General features: G+C 39.4%; 4 protein-coding genes across 6 annotated transcripts in view; all 4 read right to left on the bottom strand.

Moving 5' to 3' along the window:
- The window catches only part of LOC108039807, a 39,860-nt gene that overhangs the window by 15,964 nt on the left and 5,349 nt on the right, over positions 1 to 18,547 (bottom strand). The gene's annotated exons all lie outside the window — the stretch shown is intronic.
- LOC108039816 (dynein light chain roadblock-type 1) lies at positions 1,000 to 1,595 on the bottom strand. The gene is made up of 2 exons (XM_017116904.1): positions 1,466 to 1,595; positions 1,000 to 1,397 (listed from the first exon to the last, which is right to left on the bottom strand). The coding sequence occupies exons 1-2, from the start codon at positions 1,546 to 1,548 to the stop codon at positions 1,079 to 1,081; spliced, it is 402 nt and encodes a 133-aa protein (XP_016972393.1). The 5' UTR covers positions 1,549 to 1,595; the 3' UTR covers positions 1,000 to 1,078.
- Positions 1,895 to 2,838, bottom strand: LOC108039811 (leucine-rich repeat-containing protein 40). Of its 3 annotated transcripts, none has more exons than XM_017116896.2 (2): positions 2,737 to 2,838; positions 1,895 to 2,692 (listed from the first exon to the last, which is right to left on the bottom strand). In XM_017116896.2, the coding sequence occupies exon 2, from the start codon at positions 2,672 to 2,674 to the stop codon at positions 1,955 to 1,957; it is 720 nt and encodes a 239-aa protein (XP_016972385.1). In that variant the 5' UTR covers positions 2,675 to 2,692; positions 2,737 to 2,838; the 3' UTR covers positions 1,895 to 1,954. The 3 variants fall into 3 exon arrangements, with proteins under 3 accessions (XP_016972385.1, XP_016972384.1, XP_016972387.1); XM_017116895.2 differs by having other exon boundaries at positions 1,895 to 2,686; positions 2,737 to 2,818; XM_017116898.2 differs by having other exon boundaries at positions 2,742 to 2,794.
- LOC108039805 lies at positions 3,087 to 4,511 on the bottom strand. Its single transcript, XM_017116890.1, has one exon. The coding sequence runs from the start codon at positions 4,408 to 4,410 to the stop codon at positions 3,193 to 3,195; it is 1,218 nt and encodes a 405-aa protein (XP_016972379.1). The 5' UTR covers positions 4,411 to 4,511; the 3' UTR covers positions 3,087 to 3,192.

Genomic DNA, 18,547 nt, shown 5'->3' with positions numbered 1-18,547 from the left:
GTACACAAAACAGATTTGAAATGGCAAAATATTTATATCGATTGTGCTACGGCACCAAATTTTGTACTCGATTTGAGTATTAATTTTGTCAATTTGTAATGTAAACAAAATTTAATTTAAAGGTTTTTCTTTGGGGTAATCAACATCAATACGATTTAAAAGTTAATTTAAATCTTTTATGAGCTTTTCCTATTTTTATGTATTCTTGATTACGACACCAAAAGTTGTATTCAATTTAATTATGAATTTTGTCTATTTTGCAACATTTAATTTAAAGGTTTTTCTTTGGGATAATCAACATTAATGCGATTTAAAATCTGTTTTAATTCCTTTAAGAGCTACTTCTATTTTTATGTATTCTTGATTACGACACCAAAAGTTGTATTCAATTAGATTATACATTTTTTCAATTTATGTAAAATAATTTAAATTTAATTTAAAGGTTTTTCTTTGGAATAATCAACATCAAAGCGATTTAAAATCTGTCTTTTAAGAGCAACTTCTATTTTAATGAATTCTTGATTATTCTTAAATTGCCTTTTCCTTATTGATTGTAGTGTCGAAATAAATGGATACTAGCAACAGAAATAAGAATCACCAATTTACCAACAGGCACGCTGTGAGATGTGAGAACTTTAATTGCCATTATCTTTTAATTTTTTCCTGTAATCATCTCTTGCTGTTCATTCATTCAGTGGTTGGTTATTTTTTTGCCGAACTGACAACCAGCGGAATCGAGTTGAGTGGCTTCCAAAGAACCAAAAGCCAAAGACCAGCGAAGATTAATGAGTGTGGCGGGTCCAATTGAGAGGTCGTTTCATTCAAAACGCCAGTAAAGCCCCCGAAAAACAACTGACAACCCAGTGCAATATTCGAATGCCGCACTAATTGCCGCTTTGATGCATTTTCCGGATTTGCAAGCGCTGCATAAACGGATTAGTTTGCGTTCGTTGGGCTTTCCCGAAATTTTCCCCTGAAACCAATTTCAACCTCGACTCATTTGCCTTAATTGCATGCAATTTAATTTTTAGTGGGATAAAAGGTACAGCTCAATTAACTCTCAATTGACAACTATTTTTTAGGATGTTGAACTTCTCCTTAACTTCTTAAATTTTTGCACGACAATCAAAATAAAGTCCGAACCCAAGGTCATGTGTATTTCGCCGACACTGAAGCGAATCCGCATAAATGTAATATCGTTCGAAGGGTCCAAATCCCTGACCACATTGCGAGCCATAAAAAGAAGGGGCTTCAGATTGGAGACATAGTGAAAAGTTCGCCTCTGACTGCAAGTGGATCGAAGGGGCACTCCGTGATTGTCCAGAATTATAATGTCACGACCTCCGCGATGACCGAAAAGGGTGACGAATGCATCATCATCATAGGATCTATCGCGACTGTGGGTGACCAGAAATAAGTGAAGTTTTTATAACTTTTTATATTAAAATTAGGGATTGCCACTTACGGCGCCGCCTTTTTTACGACTTGAGCTTTGGTGACTGTTTTACGCAGATTTTCTGAAGTCGATAGCCGGGAATTTTTCGACATTTTGCTTGTTTATCAATAACACAGTGTATGTTTCACAGCCAACTTGTTTTTCGAAATTAAAAATTCAAATTGAAGTGCTGAGAAAGTCATTTTAGCAAAGCCACTTACATTAAAGTTAAAACGAGAAATATATAATTGTTTAGCAGTCATATAAAAGGGTACCCCTTTCAGTTCCGATTATTGGGCTCTGAAGTGCTGGGTTTGGGTCACTCCTTATTGGATATTCCAAATAACTAACTTAAATGTTAGTTTTTAGCAAATTAGGCTATTAAAATGAGTCATTTTATAGGTCCATAAAAGAAGACATTCTTCTAAGCCATTTTAAGCATTTACAAAACTATAATGGTTTTACATTGGACAAAAAACACTTCCAAATTTTATTCGTATACAATAACAATAGTCTGATTTATATGGGAATGCGGGTTCGCAAGTAGCTCAGCACCGACTGAGTTCCCATCGAAAGGATCTGATGACGTGGCTGGCGGAAGGGATTGCCCCACAGCTCCAATTTCTGAAGCTTACGCATATTTCCCAGAACTGGCGGTATAATTTGAATATCATTGTTCTTCAGATTCAGAGTTTGAAGTTCGGGCAGGGCGTACAATCCCAGAGGACTGGCATCAATGCCCTTGATCTTGTTGTCGTTGGCCAACAAGGATTCCAGGCTCTCCAGTTCGTAGATTGAGCGTGGCAGAAGATCGAACCGATTGTGGGAGATGTCCAGTTCCCGGAGCAACTTGAGTCCACCCAACTCCATGGGCAAGTCGCACAGCAGATTGCCGGAGAGATTGAGGACCGACAACTTGGAGTACTGCGATATGTTGGTGGGTATGAAGCAGATCTGGTTCTTGGTCAGGATCAATTGGTTGAGCAGCTCGCTCAGCATATGTAGATCCTTGGGTATTTCGCGCAGCCAGTTGTCCTCGAAGCTCACAATGTTCACCAGCTCCTGGCGAGCCGCCTCAAGGACCTCCATGGGCACCTCGGTGATTTGGGCCTTGGAGATCCTAAGGATCCGGGTATTACGCATGATGTACTTGTCCGGAAATGGCGATTGTGTCCCCTCGGAATAAGTTTTCCCTCCCTGCCGCCGTGGGCTATTCAATCCGTCACCAACCATTGTCATCTCGAGGTTACTCTAATACTGAACAGGTTAATTGTAGAAGATCGGGGATATTAAAATCTTACAGAACTTAAGATAAAATATAAAAAGCCTTAAGAGTTGCTTCGACTGATCCAAATTTTAAACTGAAATATTTATTCATTTTCAACAAGGACACCCATTTTAAAATGACAGTTTTTGCAAAGGCAATTTGATTTGTATATTTTAAATTATGTTAAAATATGAGGAAAATAAAATAAAAATGGTAGAAAGATATTAAATATTTAATAAGCTCCTATTCGCTTATCTTTCAATAAAAGCTTGAATTCCTAAAAAAGACTTATATCGGATATAAGTAAATTGGTTTTGATTATAAAATAGACCTTCTTAATAAGGTGAGTTTTTGGATAGATTATTCTTTCAGGTAAAAACTTTATTTTAAACAGCAGCTTCTTCTTTTTTATTTAATTTAATATTTTAAATTTCCGCTTTCCCTTGTCAAATGAATTGTAGTTAGGATCTACAAGAAATTTTAGACTTGTTTAGAGCACGCCACAGTCCGTCAGCGAGATCATGTTGTGGCTCATGGGCAGGTGTCCGATGGCCTCCTGAATCCTCTCCAGGAGCTGCATGCCCTTGCGCACCTTCCCGAAGGCGATCCTCCTGCCGTTCAAAATGGACAGCGGTTTGAAGCTGATGGTGAAGTTCACGGCGGTGCGGGCATTTCCCCGGACATATCGACTGGGAAACGAGAGGATGCCGGCATCCACGCCATGGTTGAGCACCTCGAAGTCGTGCTCGATGTTGGTCAGCTCGGTGCTCCGATGCGGATCCATGGCCAGCCGACCCTCCATCCAAATGGGGGCCAATGCTCTCGTGAAGACGATGGCCCGGTTCCGGTTCTGGGTGCAGACCCTCATGAACTCTAGGACCACCTGCGGACAGGCCTCGGTGAAGAGCTGGATTTCCAACCGACCCTGGATGCGTGTCTCCCGCACCTCGATGTCCAGGAAGATCTGCGGCCGGAGCAGCTTGCACAGGATGCCCACATCGCACTGGTCGTCCATCAGCCGCTCGTAGCGATTGATCACATGGAGCGGGATCTCGCAGCTAAAGGATCCCGATGACTTTGGCTTGTAGCGCTTCGATTTGCCCGCCTCCGGATCGAAGAGTCCACCGCCCTTGTGGAACACCTTGTTCTTCTCCAGCTGCCGTCGCTCCTTTTCCCTGGCCAAGTTGGCATTGCGCCACCTTCCGGCAGCCAGTCGTTCCGGGGATTTGGTGAAGGTGCGCAGCGTGTTGTTGCTCTTCTTGTAGAGAGCCGTCAGCATCTCCATGTAGGACAGCTCCATGCCATTGCCCTCGATCTGGACTTTGGGTGGCGGCAGGTAGGTGTTGACCTTTCCCTTAATATTGGACATGCGAACGCGATGCTGGCGGTACAGCTCCCGTTGCTCGTTCATCACCATGTGGGATCGGGTGTGGGGCATCGACCTCCGGGATGTGGGCACTGGAATTAATCGCTGGTGATGGTGGAAGTTGTTCTCCAGCGCCTGTTTCTGCACATTGAAGGTGTGCTTGGGCCGCGGCTCCTCCACCTGGCCATCCAAACCCACCAGGTTGGGATTGTGGCTGTTGTACACCGGATTGGTCATCGTGTAGGGACCACGTTTCACCGCAGCCACATAAGAGGTCATCGAGCTGGGGATCTGGGGGATCTTGCCCCGGGAATTGCGCGGTACATCTCCTCGGATAAACATGGTGGCTAAATAAATGTAAATCTGTATACTTGAATTTGAATTTGCTAAGCGGATTTCCGGCGACCTTTTATGGTGGACTAAAAAACTTTGACTGATGGGATTTAAATGGTAAGAGTCGAATTAACTGGCGTAGGTCACCCAGTTCAATCACAAAATACAAAGAGAAACAGGCTCAATTGAAGCGCATGGCAACATAATTATCTTCCTAATACCAATTTCATTAACTGAAACATACAAGCTGCCAAACATAATGAAATGCATGCTATGCGTGCGGCTTTTTATTCTTTGATGTGGAAAACAACATGAAATTGCAAAATTTGTGCATTAATTATTTATTTGATATACATATTATATATATATGCACATGTATATTGCTGTCGACGCGTGAAATATAAAGTTCAATTTAATTATTTTCAACTATTTCCACCGAAATTAACACTGCGGTGGGCTCATAAATGCCAACTTATATTCGCGTAATTAGTAATTTAATTAAAATCAGCAACTATTCATGTCATTAAAACCGAAATATTTGCATAGTTGTTGGGCGGCACTTCTAATTTGCGGCACAAGTTACAGCTAGTTAACAATTTACAACCGATTATTGACGTTTCTTAATGTTACATATTCATTGAATGCTCATTTATTCAATCCGAAAGCGGCTTTGGTTTTATTTTCACTCTTTTGACTTTTTGTAATCGGCCATTTAATGGGGCATAAAATGGTTTTGACAGTTTTGTCATTGGCTATTGGTATTTTTGTAAGCCCATTGAACCGTTAGGAAAATGGACATTAAACCGTTGGGAAAATGGACAATTAGCGGCCATAACACTTGAATAATTGTGTGACATAATTTGAATAAATTGCAGTGCTTCAAAACTACTCGATGGCTTTAAAATATACTAATTTTTCCAAGCCTTTGTTTTACACACATTTTGTTTTTTGAATAATTAAGCTAGTGTAAAAAAAAAACACTCATTTAAATATGCACCTTTTTTCAATGGAAGCTGTATTAAATCAATAGCAGTGATTTACTTTTGTTCAAAAAGGATTAAATGATATCAATGGCATATGGTGCTCATATTGGTATGCAGATAGTGGGAATTATACGAATAGCATTAATTGATTGTTAATATGGTTGGGCTTTTGCGGTCACAATTAAATGATTAATGCGATTGTGTGCGGTGTAAGGGGCATGAATTAAAGACAATCGAGCTTTAGCAGTGAGTATGAATATATGTTTATGTATATGTGTGCAGCAGTCGGGATAATCTGATGCATTAATGGCCTCCACTCAGCCGATTATGAGGACATCAACTGAAGGACATCCCTTGGCTGGGCAAAGTAAAGAGTGTCGGGGCAAAGTGTCATTAGGGCAACGCTCTTATCGCTCAACAATCAACGTCAACGTGGGCGGATGGGTGGTTTTTGGGTGGCTTTGGGTGGCTAAGGCCATAGACATTGAACCACTTAAGCGTTTTTTCTTCTCAAGTGTCTCGCCCATCAGTGCTCGTATCATCCAGCATCCAGCATCCCTAGTCCCTCTCAACTTTCACCTCCACGACGTGTTTTGTACTTTCTCTAGTGCCAGTGCGCCATGGCATTCATATATTTGATATTCATATTTCAATGTACATCTTAAAAATGTGTCAACAATAAACCCACACACCCGTGCGGACAAGTGACTGCAATTTGATCAAATATAGTACATACGACACACGTTGCAGCCGAGCTATTTTATTTATTCAACCCACAATGCCCTGTGACAAATATTCAGACTGGAATGCTTGACATCTTCAATAAACCACCGTACGCATATTCACATTGCAATGTCGCTCTAAGGTCTGGTTATATATATGAAATACTAAGATCACCCTTGTGAAATACTTTAAAAGCATCCGTTTTAGATAAAGGGGGTCAGAAAAATGGCAGCTCTTTATAATTTGCAAGTGCACTTCACCTTTCGATGTGCTGCAATTGTAAATCGATAAATCAAACCAATAGAAACCGTATATAAAATTTAAGGTTTAACGTTTGGCAATAACAATAAAAACCAATAAAATGTCATTTAGTGCAAAAATGTTAACCTATCCTTACAATCATTTCAGGAACAAAGCCTTTAGCTTTAAAATTCATATATATTTGTTGGGCTATTTGTTTTCAATTTAATATTTGGTATGATTTTAAGTTCCTTAAGTTTTTTTTGTATAGTTCAAAAAATCTTATAAAAATTCCACATTATTTAGGCATTGATGAAATACCCCAAATAAGTAAATTTTTCTATGAGCTATGATTTGACCTTGTGGCCATTGCCCGTATATTCTCCTATTATTTTCGTAGTCATTTTTTTATGGACGAAAACAAAAGCCGGGACCGTTAGTTAAGAGCATAATGGATCATAAATGCTTTGGCTGCAAAGATGTGATTTTATTTTGTCTGCTCCGACGCGTCCTTTGCCTCCATTATTCCAGCATCTGGCTTATGGAACCTGTCTTATTGCTGCCCCGTCCCCCGGATTATACTTTCGTACACTTTCGCATGGATATGTACATGGCACAAGTGTGTATTTTTATGACATTCTGTTTTTTCCCCATCTCGTGGTCGGGCGCACTTTGTGTTTGTCATATTCTCCTACCGCCGAGATGTCACGGGAAAAAGCCAGCCAAAAAGCAAAGGTCGAGGAGATTTTGGTAGAACAGGCGAAATCATGTAAATGGAATATGTGAGTATTTAAGCTGAGATTTAGTGAAGGAAAAGCCAAGGTTTGGTAAGAGGTTTACCATAGAAAATTAGAAGAATTTAAACATTACTATCCCATTTTTAAAAACATTAACTACTTGATCATTTCTCTAAGACTTTAAGGCAGCCACCAATTTCCATCCAGTCCATTTAATCAGCTCTAATTAGCCCATTGCCTCTGCTTAAATGCCATCAATTTCAGTGCTGTGTTTCCCAATCCAACGACAGACGTTGAGTGTCTGAATTGGCTAAGCCATTTAGCCATCAGTTAATTAATGCCATTAATGTCTTAGCAGTAGCTCTCGAAACCAGTAATTAACCGAGTTGACAAATCAAGTTTGCCCCGAAGGACGAAAACGTACGACAGGGGCATAAAGGATTGGGTTATATCAGTTAGCAAGGAGGCTTAATTAACAATAAGCTAAGGTGTTAATAGCCCGACGACAGCAAGCCCAAAACTTCGCATCCCGCCCAAAAATTTCACTCCGCAAATATTTAATCCAATTCACGGACGAAAGTGAAGGCAGTGAACCATGGGCAGGTCCTTCGTCCCCACACATTAAAAAACCATTTCAAAGGATTAGGTTTTGGGCTCACAGCCCCATCCCCATTCCCATTAGCCAACTCATCGCAAAGTTGCTTACCTTTTGGCAAAGCCAAAAAGGTAAACGTGGAAAAGTTGTCGTGCCAAAGATGAAAATGCTCAGATACAATTTGAAGTATCCATGTAATCCTTGAACAATTTATTAGCCAGGGAAGCAGTTAAATAGAAGAAGCCAATTAGGTTAATGTGTCGAATGAAATCGAAGCTGCACCTAAATACCCCAATTTAAGCTTGCTTTTAATAATTTCCAAAAAGTGTGGCCTTCATGAAATGTTGTATAACAGAAGCCAAAATCTAGAGTTTGTCAACACATTTGCATTTTGTTTGTGATACTTTTAGCAAATTTATTTGTAAAAGGATTTATGTAGTGATGCTTTAGCAATGCCTTAATTAAATGTATAAAAGGGACTGGCCAACTCCTTTGGTTCCAGCTGCAAACTGCATTTAAAAGCGGACATCTGGGGATTGTAAACGTGAGGGTACAATTTAGGGTTAGACTCCTGCCTTTTGCTTTCTGCTCCTGCAATTTTCCGGGCAAACTGGCAGGGGGCAAAACACGAGTGTTCCTGAGACACTCACAAAGGGCTTGGCACGCCAACAGAATCGGGGCTTACATGCGTTCGTTCTCGTTCTCGTTCTCGTCCTCGTTTCCCAGGAAAATGGCCACAGAGTTGGCTCTGAAAAGCCATTTATCAAGACATTGCATAACAATGGCGCCCTGCGCCCGGCCATAAAGGATATTCAAAGCGAGTTAAGCTTTATGATTTGAACACGTGTTAACAACACATAAAAGCAAGCAAACGCTTTTGCCAAAGGCAAAAAGCGACCAGATTCCAACTAAATATCTTTGAATCCTAGATGGATTTAGTGAGGCAGAAATAACTGAATCGCCGCCATCTAAAGACTCAAAGTGTAAACTAAAATAAATGCTTTCGCTGAGCAAACACCACACTCACTGGTTTCATAATTTATACTGCAGCCAACAAAAATAATAACTTTTGAATAGGTTGAAAATAGTGCCGCTGGGCATGCGCCTGAATGCAGCTTGAAAATTGCACGGATCATAAATTAAAATCAAAAGCAAAGACTCCAGACAGGAAGCGTAAATTTGCCAACTTTAAGTGGAAGTCTGGTGCGGTGACTTAACCTTAAGATATAGCTCACTCAGTCTACTTATTCTTTTCAGGGTTATGGTAAATCATTTCCTGTGATTTATGCAATGAGTTCCTAGATTTAAGTTGTGAATAGGGGTTAGTTATTATAGATTCCTCTTGCCACGAGGCAATATTATCCTTACTTTGATCACTTTTTTAAATAAGTTATGAATATGGGTTAGTTATATTTTTCTTGTAGTGACAATATTTTCCTTTCTCTGATCACTTTTTAAAATAATTATGAATTAGTGTTAGTTATATTTTCCTTGTAGTGAAATTATTTTCCTTTCTCTGATTACTTATTAAAATAAAACTTTGTTCTTTAATGTATATCCCTACTAAAAATGACAGATCTAAAACTGTCCTGTCATTTTTTAAAATCATTATTCTTATGTGCACCTAATTCCCACATTTATAATCATCTTAGGGCATTTTTAATTTAATACCCGACTTTAAAGAAATGCAATCCTATATGTGATTTTTAAGTTTCACTTTTAAGAACGAAAGTTCTGAAAGATCCGCTTTACTTCCCATCAAAATGACTTCCCCAGCCTGTTGCATACATCCGCAGGAAAGTAATATACCCTTAGAGCTAACGAGTACCGGGTAAAAAGGATACCGACCGAGGCACACACACATGGTGGAAAGTCAAGTGCATGCAGGAGCGGCTGGAATGAAAAGCCAAGGAAAAGTGGAAGCTGACTGCCACAAAGCAGCTGTAAAATAGTTTTAATATCCGCTGGCAAGTTTCATTGTGTTTGTTGCTTCTTGTTTTTCTCGGCAGCGCCTTTCACCCCGTTCTACTCATTTCTTAAGCTTTCCCAGTTGGGGGTTTCCTTGGTCTTGCCGCGCTTTCCCTTGGTTTCCCTCGGTTTTCCTCAGTTTCCACCCCACTTTGTCACCTGTTCTCGGTCGGTAGCTGCCAGCTGTGTGATTGCACATTCATAACATTTCCTATCAGACCCTCAGCTTTGTATGCCATATTGCACAGGCCCTTTGAATTGAAGCTCATTTCTAGCATTTGGCTTGCGGAAATTTGAACCTCGGCAAATCAAAGTGCACACGCACACCCGCCCAGTTTCATCACAAAGTGTCTGTCACTAAATAAACTTTGATTTATTTATACACACTTTGCACTCGAAACGCCCTCTGGTGTTTCGCCCCTATTGGGAAAAAGTCCTTTCAGTCAGGGCAAATATTTTGTGGTTCTATATCCTTGCCATCTACTTTACTATCGCCAGTTTGCTGGAATCCCCACTTTCCTGGTCTGCTTTTAAGGTAAGTACATTTTAGGCATCCGGCCAAGCTCCACACAATCTGAATCTGAAATTGCTGGCAGTTATGCTGGCCAGACAATTAAGAAGTACATTTTCATACGTGCCGTGGCCAAAAGGACGAAGTCACATACGCAAAACTAATGATGTGGCCATGAAAGTATGCTCTAATAGCCCACAATGTGTGCAAAGTGATTTGAATTATAATAAACAAGACTTAATAGTTGGTTAGTAGGCAATCTCTTGAGGTTTGCCGATATGTAAGTCCCATATAAGCAGTAAAGTATTAGATCTTACTTTATAAATAAATCATTTTGGCCAAGCCAAAGATCAAAATGATGTAAATGAACCCCTTTTGTGTGTGTTCCTCAAAAGAAATTTCCATCTTTTTCTTCACTATGTAGACAACTCAGTGAAGCTGTTTGAGAGACTTGTTGCCCGGATGGAGAATCTGCATAAATCCTCGTTAACGATGTCACATCACGTGACTATATGAGCAGAGCAGGGATTTAACATCTACAGCCATCCGTGGAAGTGCCTGTGGAGTAGTAAACTGGAAAAAGGGGAAATTGTTTGCCACTGCAGGAGTCCTCAAGTGAAGCTCAAAGTCAATCCCCCCGTTCACCAACCCATTTCTACCTTGTCAGTCGAGGGAATCCAGGTGTGCTGATACTTAACTCACAATGCTTACACGTTTACTTTACACCGATTGCTGCATATAGATTGGAAATAGCGGCAAAAGCACCTGTTGAAATGGTGACTTTAGTGGAAACGCAGGTAAATGAATTATCGCTTAACTCCAACACATTTCCCATTTTAGTAACCACTTTCTAAGGAGCTTCTTTGAACCACAAAATGGTTTGGCCATAAAGGCTTGAAGCAATTCATGGGTTTTTGTTATAAAAAGCAATGCCAAGCTACTTTATTTTTTCCTTTTGGATACATTTTTCATCTTTGGTGCACGTACACTTGACTCCCACTTGTTATCCATTCCTCTGGCACAAAAGCAATAAAATCACGTAGTAAATACTTGCAGAAATGAACTTTTAGATGTCAATTCATAGCCTTGCCCTTGAACAAAAGATGTAACATTTTAAGGAAAGAAAATATATAAAATATTCTCTGCTTTAGACTTCTTTAAAGGCACATATGAAACCCACAAAGATCCATTTATATCCAACCAGCACTTTGTTGCCTATGCAAATTTCCTGTCACTTCTTGCAATGTCTGATCCATGATAGAATTCACCCTACCAATCGATATTTCTTCCTGGATTATTGCTTTTCCAACTCCACTCCAATTCCTGCAAACAATCGGAGCACTTGGCTTAAATCAAATTGCTGAGCAAAAACACAATTTCAGCAAATAGTCAGGAGACTGAAAGACGCCGTTTGAGGAGCAAAACACCCCCACAAATCTAATGAAGAGGGCATTCCCTGGCAATCGAAGATGCTTACCGCATCCAGCTGGCCCTGATTGACTTCAGTAGCTGAAGAATATACAATGGAGTAGATGGAGTCTGCAGCAGTGAGCTGAAATAACTTCGAATGGATTGCCGTAAAGGGAGAACCATCAAATATTCGACTCGGTGGCCACGAACACAAAACGCTAAGTGAGCAGCACGTAAAAACCTAGTTTCATTGTTAACAGTATGCAAAAATTTCCCAATTCTTCGAGCACTATCAATTATTTTTCCTTTTTTTTGCAGGCTTAAAAACATAAAAAAAAAATAACGATTTACTTTCAGATATTGATATATATCAAATAAACGCAGGATTCTTCAATTATATTTGATAGATTTTCATCAATGTATTGTTCAATTTGGTAACTGATTTTTATTTCTTTGACTATTTAATAAATAAGTGGAAATAAATTATTAAAGATTATTGTTTGCCTAATATCTTACGATAAAATTATTATTAGCCAGAAATGCTAAATTTACTTTGACTTAAGAATGAATTATTCAAGGAAAACTATTGGAAATTCCTAGGAAGTATTTTTCCTGTGTAGTTATTGTTTTTCCAAATATTTTGCTCGCACTTTCGCAAAATGCAATCCAGTCTCTAAAATGGAATATTTTTATTTTTTGGCAGTTGTTTGCCACTCGAAGCTTAAAAATATTTTTATGCGCTGCAGATAAATAAAATGTTGTAATATTCAAGCCCAGGCTGGGGTCAGGCGGAATAAAAACATCCAACCTACACATACGCAAATAAATATATACGTATATGCGTATATGTGGCCGCTTAAATGCAAACAATTTAAGACCGTTTTTGGGCCAAAACGGATGTTGGTGAGCCGGTGGACGTGTACTCTGAATGTTTTTCTTGTTGTGTTGCCACGGCTGTTGTTTCAGCTACTGCCACTGCCGCTACTGCTGTTGTTGTTATTGTCTCCGCCACCTGTCGCCCGGGGACTTGGTAGCTGATATTTCAGCTCCGGCTTTATCCGCCATCCACATCTCGGGCGCACACGGCGTATGAGTAATCCGCCTGACGTACGCGTACGCGTTCGCTACTGAATTTTTTTACGTATTCTGCAAGCGCAGCTGCCGCCACAAGTTTGTGCCGAGTAAATTAAATTTTAACTGTGAGTTTAGCTTAAATGGAAAGTTTCCGATCCCGAAGGGTTTGAGGGGTTAAGGGGTTGCATGGTATGTGGGGGCGGGGGGGTTTTAAGAAGCCCCCGCCTTTCTTAGTTTAGTGGGTCTTAATTAAAACGCGAAACTTGCTCTTCATGTGTTTTTGTGCGCCTCTTGATGCTTAATTAAAATACTTATACGACATGTCGTACAACCTATGTACATGCATATGTATCTGCCGCGTGCGCCATGCAGAGTGTGTCAACAGCTGCTCAGCCCACACCTGTCGTCCACCTGAATCGAGTGTGCTCCTGCTTCTGCTCCTCCCCATCCGTTTCGTCCTTTTAAGCTCCTGATTCTTGGCAAAAAGTGCGCAATCCCCGCTAATTTTCCATTCCCTGCGAAGTGACACCATTAGCTGGCTTTGCCGCTTTGCCGGGCTTTTCACGAAAGATGAGCTACTTTCGAGCAGTCATCAAATGCGGTTAGCTAAAAAGTGTAATCCTTTTCGCTTTTTTTTTACCTTTAAATTTCTTTCGTATCTATTAAGAGAAATAAATTTGGCCTTTAAATGCGATTTCCATATCAGTAAATTCCCAAGTTCAAAATCTTCTCAATCCCCTGAGATATTTTAATTAAAAGTCGTTAGTCTTTTTGCCAGGAATTTCATGGCACATGGCGTTCAAGTTGGCGCATGAAATGAATTATGTTAACAGCCATCCGTTGGCGGTAAATTTGTGGGCCCAACTGCTATAACCGCATTTTTCGTTAATTTCAACGTTTTTCGGGTGTCGTGACTGCGGTTGGCGTTTTATGGCATTTCTTTGTACAGATTTTGCGGCTGGCGGTTGCCGCATTGAGGCTGACACCGATGACAGCCAAGTGACTGATCCTGCACCCTAAAGCCCATACACACAGGATGTTACTCGACTGCTCTCAGACTAATGAGCGGATGCGCCCGTCGCCCGGCGGTTTAAGCCAGGAATTTGTCGTCGACGTCGTCGTCTGGCTTAAATGAGTTTAACCGATTTGCGTTGCTTGGATAGAGCACACATAGAGAAATTCACAAAATAATTAGTTAACAGGGTAAAGTGAATAATAGTAAAGTCATAAATCAAATTATCTTAAAGAATTTTATCTTAAATGATTTGTTTTATTATTATCCTTATAATGAATTCATTTTACATTGTAGCATTGCCTTAAAGCATTTTATCTCTTTGCTGTATCATAAATTTATTTAACATTGTAGATATATATATATTTTTTTAATGCAACTGAAAGAATGTCTAACGATGATCAGATAGAGACTAACATATACACACCGAAGAGTATTGATATTAAGTTTTAAAAAGCGTTTGCTTGATAAATAAATCTTGGTGTTTTAAATATAACTTTAAACTAGTTTCTATGTAATTATTTTCTGCAAATAAATGCATTTTATTTTAAATTATTTGTTTTATCATTTATGAATTCATTATCATTTAACATTTAGCAGTATATTTTCATATATTTCATGCAACTGCAAGAATGTCTTAAGATGATCAGATATAAATGAACATATACACAGTGATAAATCTTGATACTTTTAATATAACTTTAAAGTAATTTGTGTGTAATTATTTGCTGTGAATAAATGCATGGATTTATAAGTAGCCTTATCGTTGTTTGGCAATTTGGAATTTTCAAAGTACAAACCGCAGGACTTGGGACCATGGGGTTAAAATGTCACTGCTTCGATCATGCTCATAAGCAAATTCCCCTGGGATTTGCCCCCAGCTCCTCTTTGCGGTTACTCACTCGCTTTGAGTGACAATGTCTTGTTAGCCAAATTGGATTTAGCTTGGTTAACTTTAAGCATATACGTATACATTTTATTCAAAGCAGTTTATGCATGCATGCTACAGTTTTTCCGCCGGAGAGAGCCCGACGTCGGCGAAAGTTGAAAAAGGGTTATCAGCACGCAATCAGAAGGCACCCTCGATCCTGAATGGAGGACTCGAAGCCTTCGACCTCGTCCTGCGGTTTGTTTTCGCCCCTATTCTTACCCCATGCTTCGACTTCTGCTCCTGACGTTTATTATATTGCATTATGCGAACATTTCTATTGGTATTTATGCGCGTGCTTCTTGTTGCCGCTTTTTTTCTCGGATTTTGTGGGCATCCTTATGGGTGGGTTGAATTTTTGTGGGTGGGTGTCCTAATTTGAAATGTGGTCGCTTGACTTTTTTATGTGTGTGTGTGTTTGCGACACTTCAGTCGCGGCATTTCGGGATTTATTTTAATGTGTTTTCATTTTCCCTCAATACGCCATGTTATTGGCAGACACATACACGCCTGTCTATTTATGAATTATTTATTGATAACAAGTGCAGAACAACCAGCGAAGGGGCAGAAAAAATATGGGGTAGACAGTAAAGTTTCGCTTTGGTTGTGACAGCGACCCGAACTTGTGTCGAATTATCCATTCAAATTGGCAGCGAAAACTTTGGCCAAAAACTTTGCCAGTCCAAAAGCCACTTAGCCACCGAAAAGTCTGCAAGAGGATCCAAACTATCTGATAAGTATTCAATGCAGTGACATCCCAAATGTGTTGGGCTAAATTCAATAAGACCCAAACGAAGGGCTGTAAATTACAGCCGTCGAGTGGGATTTTTTGTAGGCATTTTCCGAACACACAACTCAAGCCAGAGGAATTTAATTCGATTTACATATTTAAATGACAGAAAAATAACACACGCACGTGTTCCATTCAGGAAATAAATGACGACATAATGCTCTAGATATGCCGCCAATATTCTGCGGTCGTACATTAAGCTGCCAGAAAGAAATCTGATCAGGACAACAGGGCGGAAGGGTAACAAAGATAAACGTAGACAAACCGATGAAAGCCCCGCGGCTGGTGGCCTTAAAGCACTTAAATTCATACACAAACGTACATTATTTATATATTACAAAATAAAAAGAAAAGGGAGAGAGGCCTAACCAGAAAAGGAAAGGCATAAAAATGCCAAGTAAATAACACTACAATGTGAAAAAATGAAGATGAATGCGAAAATATTGCGTATCCGCCGGGATGGCATCGAAATCGCTCTGCGGGTGGCAGCCCTGATGTTTGGCGCTGGCATTTGTGGTGACAACCCTCCGCACCCAGTTTATGGCCCTTAAATCCGATTTCAATACTTAAATCCAGCGGCACGTAAGTGCCAACTTAAGTTGTGAAAAACTTGTGCAATTTCAATTTCCAATCAATCAGACTTTATTTATTTTGTGCAGAGATTAGAATCAGAAATAAATTAGAATAAATATTAAAATTGTGGGAATTTTCTTCTGCCTTTAGGGGCAAATAAAAATCATTCATAATGCTGATGTGCCTCGAGAAAAATATTGGTGGAATGCAAGAAAAAAGCGGCAAACAGACGATGAATGTGCTGCAAACTTTATCAGGAATTCGCAGACTAATGGATTTTGTGGATAGCATAAGAAAAGTGGAGAAAACATTAAAATCCATGAAAAACTTCGTAAGAATAAGAGACTGCTATAAAATTGGAGGGAAATCAGAGCACATCGTCAGTCAAATAATAAGTAAGGAATATAAATATAAACTTTAAAAATACTTCAATGTGATTGAATTTAAGAAATCCATATTAGCAGCAAGCGAACAAAACAAGCCCGAAATAAAGTAACAAAAATTAACAAAGGATTCGAATAGCTTATATCCTTAAAGTCGAAGTTCGGGAGACTAAAGCTGTGGAACAGCAGATAAACAAAGCCAATTCACATTTCCAAAGGGACGACAAGGACGAGAAGGTGAAGGATAAAAAAAGAGAAAATGTGCAGACTGTAATCCAAAATAGCCATCACTGGAGCTTGTTGCGAACATCAAAAATCCCACAAAACGGTTTTTGCGGTTTGAAAGTGGATTTCGTATATGATTTTTATTTAATTTTATGCAAAAGGAAGAATAAGTGAAATTTAAAGACTCTTATCTCGAGGTTTTCATACGTACAAGTATTGACAAATTAAATATGCTTTAGCAGAAATTGGTTCAACCGGAAAAGTTCATTGAAAATTGATTGGGCTCTAAAATGGATTTAGTTTTATTGCTGCCATTAAATATATATGTCTGCAAAGCTTTTAGCATTAAGACTTTAATCCGTTGAATAATATTTCTCGTACATATATATTAAAAAGCTTAAGGTTTGAGTAATTGTAACTAAGCTCCATTTGAATGGAAAGTTTTCCAGTTTTTTCAACAATAATTTAATAAAGAGAAAAAATCAGGGAAATGATAAGTTTTCCTGCAATTTTTGTTTTTGTAACAAATTTACAAATGAAAACTATGTTTTCATGAATTCTGCATTACTGAGTGACCGCCATTGGCCTCGCTATGGCCAATCAATAAATCATTTCCGCTGCCTCTAATTAAATCCGATTCCCCTTCAATCAACTGAGAGCTTAAATTACAAGAGAAAAACTCAAAAATAAATCCCATTAAACTGGTAAAACGCCATGGGCGTCAATATGGGAATAAGCGACTCGGAACTGCTTGAAATATGGAACCATAAAAGTTAAAGTGCCTTAAAACATAAAGAAGCAAATGTCCCAAGTGCCTTAAAGTGTATTACATTTCTCATTCTTTTCCTGTGCCCTTTGTTTCTGCACGGCACTTCTATTCCGGCAGTGGAAAATCCATTTCCCCTCGGATTCTCCGGGGGATTCCCGTCAACGCTAAGGCGACTTATGCACAACAACGGAGTGGAGGAATTATATGGCATGGCGATGGGGGCTGTAGTATCAGACTACACAAATTATGATAAGCACTTAAGTATAATAGGCCATGGAGCAGCAATCAATGCGGGATCCAAGTCCCCGCTGACTATTGGGCAAATGAAAGGCCAAATTCTAAATTCCGAAATTCCGATTTCTCCGGATGAATCTCTGCCAAATGCATGGTCAGCATCGGTCTCTTTCTAATGCCATCGCACTGTCTCTTTCTCTTGGGCCAACAAACAAAATCACTTAGATGGCTGTCGACAATTTTGCTTGCCAAGAAAATTTACAAAAATAATAGAAAACTCTAACTATATAACGTGCCAAATAGTTGTTTTCCCCTCTCTCTCTCTCTCGCACTCTTTATTTTTCTATTTGTATATTTGCTTGTACATATTTATAGAGGAAAATAGTGAAAACTGAAGAAAACAAAACGGAAAACTGAGCCGGAAAATGCCTTGAAATGTGTCAGAGGCATACATTGTGAGTGGAAAAACTGAACTGAAAACTCCGGCCAAGTCGAAATAAATTATGGCAACAAACAGAAAAATTAGTTCAAGCAACCCACACACGCAAGCCCAAAACGGACCAAAAACGGGGCAAAAGAAAAATAAACTATTCTATACAAAATATACTGGGTAAGGTCATGGAATCTGACTAACTACTATAAAATGCTGATTTCCCATTGGCTCTATTTGCCAAACTTTAACGGAGCAAAGCAATTTTATACACAGTGAACAAGGAGTGTGCTGGGCAAACAAATCCTTGGCCCTGGACATTAGCACATGTTAGTTGAGAGGCTCCCAGAGGTCGCCCGAAAAGGACTAAAATTGCAGGATTTAAGCTGCAGCCATTGACTGATAAACTGAAAGCGATACGGGACGAGAGTTTAGGGACATCGGTTGGAATTGGCGAACGAGAGCATTTGTCTGACCAATTTAACTAGCGCCCAATGGCAAACAAACCTGCTCGGCTGAATTTTGCGGTGTCCCATCTGTCCCTATGGTAATGGAGCTCTA

The sequence above is a fragment of the Drosophila rhopaloa genome, unplaced genomic scaffold, assembly GCF_018152115.1.
Source record: "Drosophila rhopaloa isolate 14029-0021.01 unplaced genomic scaffold, ASM1815211v1 contig_115, whole genome shotgun sequence".
In the NCBI taxonomy this organism is placed as follows: Eukaryota; Metazoa; Arthropoda; class Insecta; order Diptera; family Drosophilidae; genus Drosophila; species Drosophila rhopaloa.
This window is presented reverse-complemented; position numbering and strand designations above follow the sequence as displayed.

Coding starts and splice junctions, on each gene's coding strand:
- LOC108039811 (XM_017116896.2), bottom strand. CDS start 2,674: ATGACAATGGTTGGTGACGGATTGAATAGCCCACGGCGGCAGGGAGGG.
- LOC108039805 (XM_017116890.1), bottom strand. CDS start 4,410: ATGTTTATCCGAGGAGATGTACCGCGCAATTCCCGGGGCAAGATCCCC.
- LOC108039816 (XM_017116904.1), bottom strand. CDS start 1,548: ATGTCGAAAAATTCCCGGCTATCGACTTCAGAAAATCTGCGTAAAACA. Junction 1,398..1,465: donor GTCGTAAAAAAGGCGGCGCC/GTAAGTGGCAAT, acceptor GGTCACCCACAG/TCGCGATAGATCCTATGATG.